The sequence below is a fragment of the Carex rostrata genome, chromosome 23, assembly GCF_964058835.1.
Source record: "Carex rostrata chromosome 23, lpCarRost1.2, whole genome shotgun sequence".
In the NCBI taxonomy this organism is placed as follows: Eukaryota; Viridiplantae; Streptophyta; class Magnoliopsida; order Poales; family Cyperaceae; genus Carex; species Carex rostrata.
In genome coordinates this window covers 4113199-4122291 of record NC_135940.1, presented here as the reverse complement: position 1 = coordinate 4122291, position 9093 = coordinate 4113199, and the positions used below count along the sequence as shown (strand labels likewise).

The 9093-nt window shown below is 36.5% G+C and overlaps 2 protein-coding genes across 2 annotated transcripts; both read right to left on the bottom strand.

Moving 5' to 3' along the window:
• Window positions 1-1058: 1058 nt before the first annotated feature.
• Window positions 1059-4285, bottom strand: LOC144574760 (protein CANDIDATE G-PROTEIN COUPLED RECEPTOR 7-like). The gene is made up of 2 exons (XM_078324812.1): window positions 3339-4285; window positions 1059-1839 (listed from the first exon to the last, which is right to left on the bottom strand). Exons 1-2 carry the CDS (start codon window positions 4203-4205, stop codon window positions 1384-1386), a joined length of 1323 nt encoding a protein of 440 aa, XP_078180938.1. The 5' UTR covers window positions 4206-4285; the 3' UTR covers window positions 1059-1383.
• A 1504-nt stretch (window positions 4286-5789) lies between these two features.
• Window positions 5790-8983, bottom strand: LOC144575139 (uncharacterized). The gene is made up of 3 exons (XM_078325259.1): window positions 8880-8983; window positions 7910-8237; window positions 5790-6264 (listed from the first exon to the last, which is right to left on the bottom strand). The coding sequence occupies exons 2-3, from the start codon at window positions 8220-8222 to the stop codon at window positions 5999-6001; spliced, it is 579 nt and encodes a 192-aa protein (XP_078181385.1). The 5' UTR covers window positions 8223-8237; window positions 8880-8983; the 3' UTR covers window positions 5790-5998.
• Window positions 8984-9093: the final 110 nt, after the last annotated feature.

The following is a 9093-nucleotide window of genomic DNA, read 5'->3' as shown; positions in this document are numbered from 1 at the left end:
GATCTAGTTCGGTACCGGACATAAAACTTTTAAATCCATACCGCTCTTTAACAATGCACGAATCTCAAAACAGACCCCTTATTGTAAATATTGACACCGAATTCCAATCGTGCCACGTTTATGTGTAACTAGTCTTTTGCTATACCCGAAACGGGTTAAACCCGTTTTACCCGGCCCGTACCCGTTACCCGTTACCCGTTTGACCCGTACCCGTTGCCCGGGTCAAACGGGTAGACGGGTACGGGTAATATACGGGCCGGACAAGGCATTTGAAAAAAAAACCCGTTGTACCCGTACCCGTTTACCCGCCTACCCGTACCCGCCTACCCGTCTACCCGTACCCGTACCCGTTACCCGTACCCGACCCATTACAAATTTGAATTTCAAATTTTTTTGGCGGCCTCCTTTTAAATTTCAGATCCAGTGCAATCCTAAGGGATTGTAGGGTCCCTCCAATTCCAAATCCAACCTTTTATTTAAATCTGCTACAATCCTAAGTAAATCTGGGCCGTTCGTTTCTATTAAACAGAAAAAAAAAAAAAAAAAAAAAACCCGCCCGGACCGGACCCGTACCCGTGGTACCCGTACCCGTCAACCCGCAACGGGTACGGGTAATAAACGGACCGGATAGAGGTTTTGGGAAAATTACCCGTCTACCCGTCACGGGTTTTACCCGTACCCGGCCTACCCCTTTACCCGTCCTACCCGTTACCCCTAACGGGTTACCCGGAACGGGTCACGGGTAACCCGTTAGCAAACCACTATGTGTAACTCAGTGCGGTACCAAAGAGGATATGGATTCCCATCTGTTTCCCTTTCGATTTTATAGTTCTGGAATCAGTAACTGATTTTATAGTTCTGGAATCAGTAACTGAATGCAATCAGGATCCGTCACCCTTTGCTTTCTTTTCTTCCCCTCGCAAAACCCCTTCTTAAACAGAGTCTAAAAGATCAGAGAATATTATCATTTCAATTAAATCACCACAGTTACAAGTAATTCATAGCATCAAAACTGGAACAAGTTTGCAAAACATTAAAATAATTAACAAGGCATCTCATGAAGCAATCTTAAACGTTGAAAAATATAAAAAAATTTACAAAAGATACAAATACAAGGATCTAGAATATAATCAACTTCATAGAAACAGTATCTCCATCTACAAACATTTAGAATAACAAGAGCAATCCACCTTGGTGGTGGGTATGAAACTATGAAATACAAAACCCTAAATACAATGATCAAAAGAGAAAGTAGAGAAGTTTTACAAAGATTAAAAAAAAAAAAAAAAAGTATATGAGATCTCCAAAACTTAACATGACTCCAAATAAAAAAAAAAAAAATAGAGATAGCTACCATATTTGAAGAGGACCCCCAAAATTAACCTACAGTTCGAACTCATCCTCTCTGAGCGCCCGCTCGGCCAGCTCCTCCTCCCCCTCATCCAACAAAAAGTACTCGTTTCGTTCCATTGGCTGGAACATGTAAAACATATACAGGTAGAACGCCAGGCTGGCAACCTCCTCAGCAGCCACAGCAACCCAGCGGTACTTGTAACTGGCAATAGTGCGCAGTGCATAGACAACAATGCGTGTGAAGTAGAGATAACCTATGACAACAAGGTAGAACTGCCGGAAGAGAGACAGCTTGGCAAGGGTGCGCGCTGCCTTCCCATCAGTTTTTGATGACTCACGCAATGACCGGATCGACCACACTAGAGGGAACAGCACAGCACAGCAGCATGCCACGTCGATCAGCAGGAACAGCTGGTTCCATGTCACCCAGTCACGCAAAAACGGACCTGTCTCACCCACTACTGCTGATGCAACATTAGCTATCACCTGTTTTATACATGTATATGTGTCATGTATGAATGTGTATGTCTTTTGAGGTAGGATTCAAAATCTTATATAACCATTATTGTCAATTGAGTAGCCAATTTTGCTGCTGAATATCTGCTGCTTCAGAATTTTTGGAGAAGTTCATGAGATCAAGGGGAGAGATTTGCAATATCTCAAAATAACACTTTGATGTCGTTTTGAGTTAGTAATCATGGTTTTAGACACTATATACCAAAGCATCTAGCAAACCTAATGCCAATTAGATTAAGAGTAGGGTTAAAATGCCCCATTTTTTTGTGCTCCAATCATGCCTCACATCCTTATCTCCATTTTCAAAGTCCAAACAGTCAATCTGAACCACTCAACATGATCTACATATTAAAATATGCTTGGAGACCAAATTTTATATTTTTTGGGTAATATTTTGAAATTTTTTTAGAAAGGTACAAAATCACCGTTGTAGAAGATTCTGAGCCATTCAAACACTGATTTTGTACCTATCTAAAAAAAATAGTAAAAGATTTCCAAAAAAAATATAAATTTTGGATTCCAAGCACATTTTAATATGGAGATCATGTTGAACAAATCAGATTGACGGTTTGGATTTTGAAATGGAGATAAGGATATGAGACATGATTGGGGCACGAAAAAAATAGAACATTGTAACCCTACTCTTGATTAAAATTGTGGTTCATAGTAGTACGGTTACTAACTTATTGATCTCTATTTTCCTTTTTTTCACATTAAGAGCGACTTGCTGGTAGTAGGTACACATCATCTGTGACTGGTTTACATCTTAAGCATTGATTGCTAAATATTTTAAGTTCTACGCTAAATTTACATCATACCAAACGAAGTAATAACTACAATTTGTGCTCTATGCATAAGTGAATACCTTACTAAATTTGGAAGAAATAACTGAGTCAAAAGTCTAAACATGAAAACCATACTACATTTGACTACAAAATACAGTGCTAGATTTCACAAAATAGCAATCCAATCAATAAGTAGGGGTGTCAATGGTATTCGATAAGACGGGTACAGGTAAGGTTTTTTTTCGTTAGCTTATTGGGTATGGGTATGGGTAAGGGTGAAGTTTTTTTTCCGTTAACATAATGGGTAAGGGTGCGGGTAAGAATGTACGACTATTTTGTACATGTTACCCTATATAATTACTAAAAATAAAAATTATAAAATTATATATATAGATATATTTTTATATGGGGATGTTGTATGATATGATATAGTTTTATTCATGGCTCATATATATCTTTGCAATGGCACCCTTTTATCCATTTACCAGACTAGTACCGTATTCGATAAGACAGGTATGGGCAAGGTTTTTCTTTCATCAGCTTATCAGGTGTAAGAGTAAAGTTTTTTTCCATTAACTTAACAGGTAAAGGGTATGGAAATGCTTCTGCCTAACCCATTTCATACCTGTTGACACCACTACCAATAACTTGGGAACTTTGTACCAAAATAGAAAGCAAACAGACCTGGAGGGGAATAACCGCCATGACAACCTTCTTCTCTCTCTCTTGCAAGAAAGGTTTCAGAAAAGACCACCCGGTACCGATCAACACTATAACAGAAAACAGCAAAACCCCCTTGAAAAACTGGAAAACATAAAAGAGCACATCCCATCCATGCGGCGTACCAGTGACCCGAATATAATGCTGATCCTCAGCTGCACAGATCAGGTACAGAGACCTTGCTACAAGCAATCCCGACATGAGATGGTGGATCCCATGTGACGTCAGCCGATTCTTGTACAGAGTGAGGTACAACCAAACGAAGAGAAACACCACGTAAAAACAAGCAAAAATGGTGTAAATTGATGGTACTGGCGCTTGACCTACAGAGAGATAATCCTTCGATCCATCAGGTAAGGTGTTGTACATTTCAGTTCGAACCGACATGGTAACAAGAGCTCTCTCTGGCGCGCAATTGGCAAAGAAGAGGTTGTATTCATCTGGATGCGTGATCGGGAAGGTGCGATTGATGGATCTGGTGGGAGGAGGCGAAAGATCATGGAAAGTAAAGAGGAGCTTGACGTAGGGGTGAAAAAGCACGCAATTTCCATCGTTAGGGTTTGGATTGTAGTTGGGGAGGGGGTTTGAGGGGTGAATCAGAGATTCGTCGGAAATGAGGAAGAAACCGAGGAGAGAAGGGGAAGGGAATGGAGCGGCGGAGAGAGAAGAGTATTCGACCTGGACTGTGATGGATCCAAGTTGGTTGAACCCGAATTTCTCGAAAAGAATCAAGGGACGGTTGTCGGCGGTGACCTTTAGAGTTTTGATCTCGGCGGAGGAGAGACAGAGGAGCGAGAGGAGGAAGAAGAAAGAAAGGTAGTACGAACCCATGTTTAGTAGGTAGTACGTGAGAAAAGGAGATGCTCTAATGGAGATTGCTTGAATTGGAGAGGTATAAATGTCTCTTTCTTTCTTTGTTTTCTTCTCAGAGTCAAAGACACAGAGAGAAAGGAGGCATTCGTCCAACCTCTAAGGTAACATAATATTTTGTTCAAATTTTAACCCCTCCTTTCAGAATATGCACGAATATTAAAGAAATACCAAGCATTCCACCTTGTACCAGATTGGATCGGATTCTGATCGAACGGTCCGAATCTAAAGTGAAATATTTTATTACCTCAGAGTAGATGGATTACAAAAGAGTCGTTGATAAGTCACGGTCAAATGAGAAGAGCAGATCAAGAACACTGAATTTAGACGTTAGATCTGCTTTGAGATGCGTGTAGTTGGTAAGGAGAAACTGGAGGAGTTAACTTTCATTGCGCCAGGAGCAGAATGTAATAGTCTCTTATACTGAATAGTGGGGCCCACTAGGCTTGTATTAGGAAGTGTTGTAAAAGATAGGGGTGCAAACGGATCGGATAGTGATAATCAAACTGTTAAATATTTTTCTGATTAATCAGTTAATTATTTTTGATTAATTATTTGACGATATCATATTTGTCTGACCAGCGTATAGCCCGTATACTGTTATTTAATAACGACACTGATAATAGAATCCTCTTTAACAACAGTGGTTTGAAGACGGATGTGAACCGGGACCAAATAATGGAATGGTGATGGCCAACGAATAATGGATTGGTGGGGAGAGAGTGGCAGGGAGGTTTAAGGATAGTCTTTGTATGTTCAAACAGGAAACAGGAAACATGGTTAGTGGCACCGACCCCTGAATTCGGATCCCCAGGTAACTGAGGTGCAAGTTCTAAATCTGGACCGTTCTTTTAACCTGATACGAATCTCAAAATGAATTCCCTACAGTATTCATAGGTATCGGATTGATAATTGGACCTCAGGTACGCTTATGACACGTTGTCCTACAGCTACCAGCTGAGAACAACAGGATAACATACAATTAATTGAAAGCATTCCATGACTAGTAGCAATAATTAAATTAATAAATATTCGTTTTAAAAAATAGAGGATGCACCTGAAAAAAATTTGTTCTAATAAAATTAACAATTCTAAAAAATAATGAGATTTAATATATATTTTACTGTTAATCAAATAATTTCAAATTTTAAAGATATAAATTTAACATTCCTTAATGGATTATAAAATAATACTTAAAACTGTATAAAGTTTTATTATTAAACTATTACATTAACAATAACATATCTATAATTAAACATCTGGTAATTTTTCTTAAAAATATATAAATTCCTTCAAAACATTTAATTAAATAAGGGGTGTTAACATGTATGATACGAACCGGGTACGTAAAAGTATTTTTCATATCCATATCCATTAAGTTAATGAAAAATAATCTTTACCTATTAATTACGGATCACAAATTTCTAAAAGACAATAACAAATAAGCGGTGAAAATGCAGAATTTTGTAATAAATCAACAAAAGAATGGAAAGAAATAAAAAATATATATGCTTAAAAAGATCGAAAACGAAAGACCAACAAATATACTTGCTAAAGATTAATTACTTGATCAAATTAAGTTCAAAATATAAGAGGGAATGTCACCATGCCTTATTCTGTACCAACTTTTTTTGGTCATAATATATAGAATTGATATGCATAGAGCTTACATTTGATACATTATTTTTTGGTGGCAGCCATTTGATACATATTTCAGAAAACCAACTTGAGACAGACAGTGTGGTCTTAAACTTTTAATTTTCATCCGGCGGCACCTCGCGGCTCATGCCGAAACGACGACGACGGCCGTATCCTTGGTTGTTGTGTGCATATCCCTCGCACATGTTGAACTCCTCATGGCGCTGATAATAGTCAAAGTGTTGCTGTTGGTGTTTACCGGGTCCATACGGAGCTGCATAGTCGTGTTTACCGGATCCATACGGAACTGCATAGTCGTGTTTACCGGATCCATACGGAGCTGCATAGTCGTGTTTACCGGATCCATACGGAGCTACATAGTCTAGTGGCCATAATAACACAAGTTAGTAGAGCAATAATATATCCGAGGAGTAAGGCTACGGTGCTATGGGTTGCATAGAGGGCTACGGTGCTACGGCTCAATATTCGAGTTTTCAAAATTCTAACGGTCGATCCGAACCGTTCATCTTGTTCTCCAAACACATATTAATATGGAGAACAAGATGAACGGTTCGGATCGACCATTAGGATTTTGAAAACTCGAATATTGAGCCGTAACACCGTAGTCCTCTATGCAACCCATAGCACCGTAGCCTTACTCTAATCCGAGTAAAACTAGGGTGTTCTTTGGGTAAAGATTTTAACAGATAAGATTTGGCTCCATGCAGCGCACTGACTATAGAATCAAAACAAGGCTGCACATGGTATGTGCTCTGCATGAAGCTAAAATTGCTTTGTTAAAATCTTTACCCGTTTTCTTTAGTTCACCATCTCTTTTGGTGAGTTTAACTCTTAATAATGTCTATCAGATTGATTTTAAATAACGAATTTAAACTGTTGAAACTAATCTATTTTACAAATGATGTGTTTTCACGTCAAATTTATAAATTTACAAATTAATTTAGTATAAAGTCAAGTAGACAACATACAAGAATGAAAAATTGACATTAACTTATAAACATTTTGTATTGCTTGACTTTAAATTAATTTGAAAATTTATAAATTTGATATGTAAGTACATTTTTCATGAAGTAGCTCGGTTGCGACAGTTTAAATTCGTCATTTAAAATAAGTTGAATATATTTTTAGTGTTTAACTCACCAAATAATTTGTAATCTTAAGAACACCTTAATTCTACTTCAAACATTAAAACAACTAACTAGTATAATATTTTTATAGAATCAACGGTACTTTGCAAAGGGCAGAGTGATTCATATCTAGAGACTAAATATCTCAATTTACATCACCTCATATGAAAAATTTTAACTATAAAAAAAGTAGTGATTTTTTTTAACTATTTACAAAAAAAAGTTCCTAAAAATTGTAAGATTTTGGTCACGGAATACATTTTCATATGGAGATCATGTTAAACAATTCAAATCGACTATTTAAACTTGAATAACAGTGATATTGATTCATAGCACGAACAAATCCGCACTTTGCAAAGTACCATAGCCTCATTTTTTTTTAATATAAAGATAAATTAAATTTCTCAAATTTAAATATCTATATAAAAAAAATATGACAAGATGTTACACTCTGGCAGCGTTTGTTATTAATCACGAATTAAAGACTGGTTCTCAACAACTAATAGTTTTTTTTTGACTTTTTGTCAATATTTTTGTTTTTCTTGTTGAATGAAAAGGTACAAAGGTGGCATAATGGTGAAATCAAAATATTATGTTGCTATTTTTCATAATAAAATATGTACATGACAGTTAATTCCAATTTTCTAAGTTTCCAAGATCTTAATTTTTCACCTGATCTAAAAGTTTTGGACCATCCGAAAGAAAACAGTGATTTTCTACCAATTTGAAATAATAGTAGAAAAGCTTAAAAAAATGTAAAATTTGGTCTCTATTTATATTTTTGTATGAATATTATGTTTAATAGTTCAGTTACGACCACAACCCTCAATAAATAAATAAATTAAAAGGAAATTTGCATACAACAATTAAGTAATTTACCATGGCCATAATTGTAAGGGTTGTATGCTTGGACAGGGTGTGGGGGTGAAGATGGATAGCATGGCTGGGGATATCCATAGGAAGGATATGTTGTCGGAGGTGGTGGCGGTGGCGCGTATCCGTACTGAGGGTAGGATGACCCGTGCTGTGCGTAGGATAACCCGTGCTGTGAATAGGATGATCCGTGTTGAGGTGGATAGCCAGCTGGAGGATATGGAGGGCTATTGTATCCACCACCAAGGTTTAAATAGTTGTCTGAGAAAATACCCTTTGATTTAGTTTTAGTGCCTTCATTTTTGGCCTCCTCTTGCATGATTAATTGCTCAATCTTGTAAGAAAAAAAAATTGCTCAATCAAATTTCAAATTTCCTCAAATATTGGTTTTAAATATTACAAAATCAATTGAAGATTTATATTTGAGTTATATAGATCCAAAGTAATTCCACATGTTGTACTACATAGGTGAAGGGGGAATGGGACGGTTTTATAGGGCTTTGATCAAATTTGATCTGATGTTCAGTCGGAATTATTTGATCTAGGTTAAGATTATCAGAGATAATTTGAAAATAAATCGTATGTACGAATTCTAAAATATATTGAACGATTCCAACAGAATATCAGACCGAATTTAATTCTATGTCTCATCGGACACCCCGATTCAAGATGAATAGGTAAAACTATTCCTAATCATTTAAACAAAGTATGAAGCAAAAAGAAGAGGAGCATAAATGAGGTCAAATATGTTCTATTAGATAATAAGAATGAACAATCTAAGTTCACAATTTACTTTATATTGGGTATTTTCTTATGAAATAAATGCAAGTAATTAAAACATAAGTTTAGAGTTTACACTATATTAATTGCCAGAGATATGTATGGATATATAAGACAATTTGCTTCTAGAGTACAAAGGTGGATAACATAATAATAAAGAAAAAATTAATGAGCGTATATATAATACTTTTCTTACCTAGTGATGCAGAGAGGAGAGCTGAGGTATGATATAACCGATCACTAACCAAAACCATTTATTTATATATTGTTGCCTCTCTTCAATAATTGCGTTATCCGTACGCACAGAGGACCTTTTATCGATATGCCCCTTTAAAATCAATATTTTGTATATGCAGTGCCATTCAGAGAATCAAATTTTTTTTTTCCCATCCGGACCGTTGGATCTAATA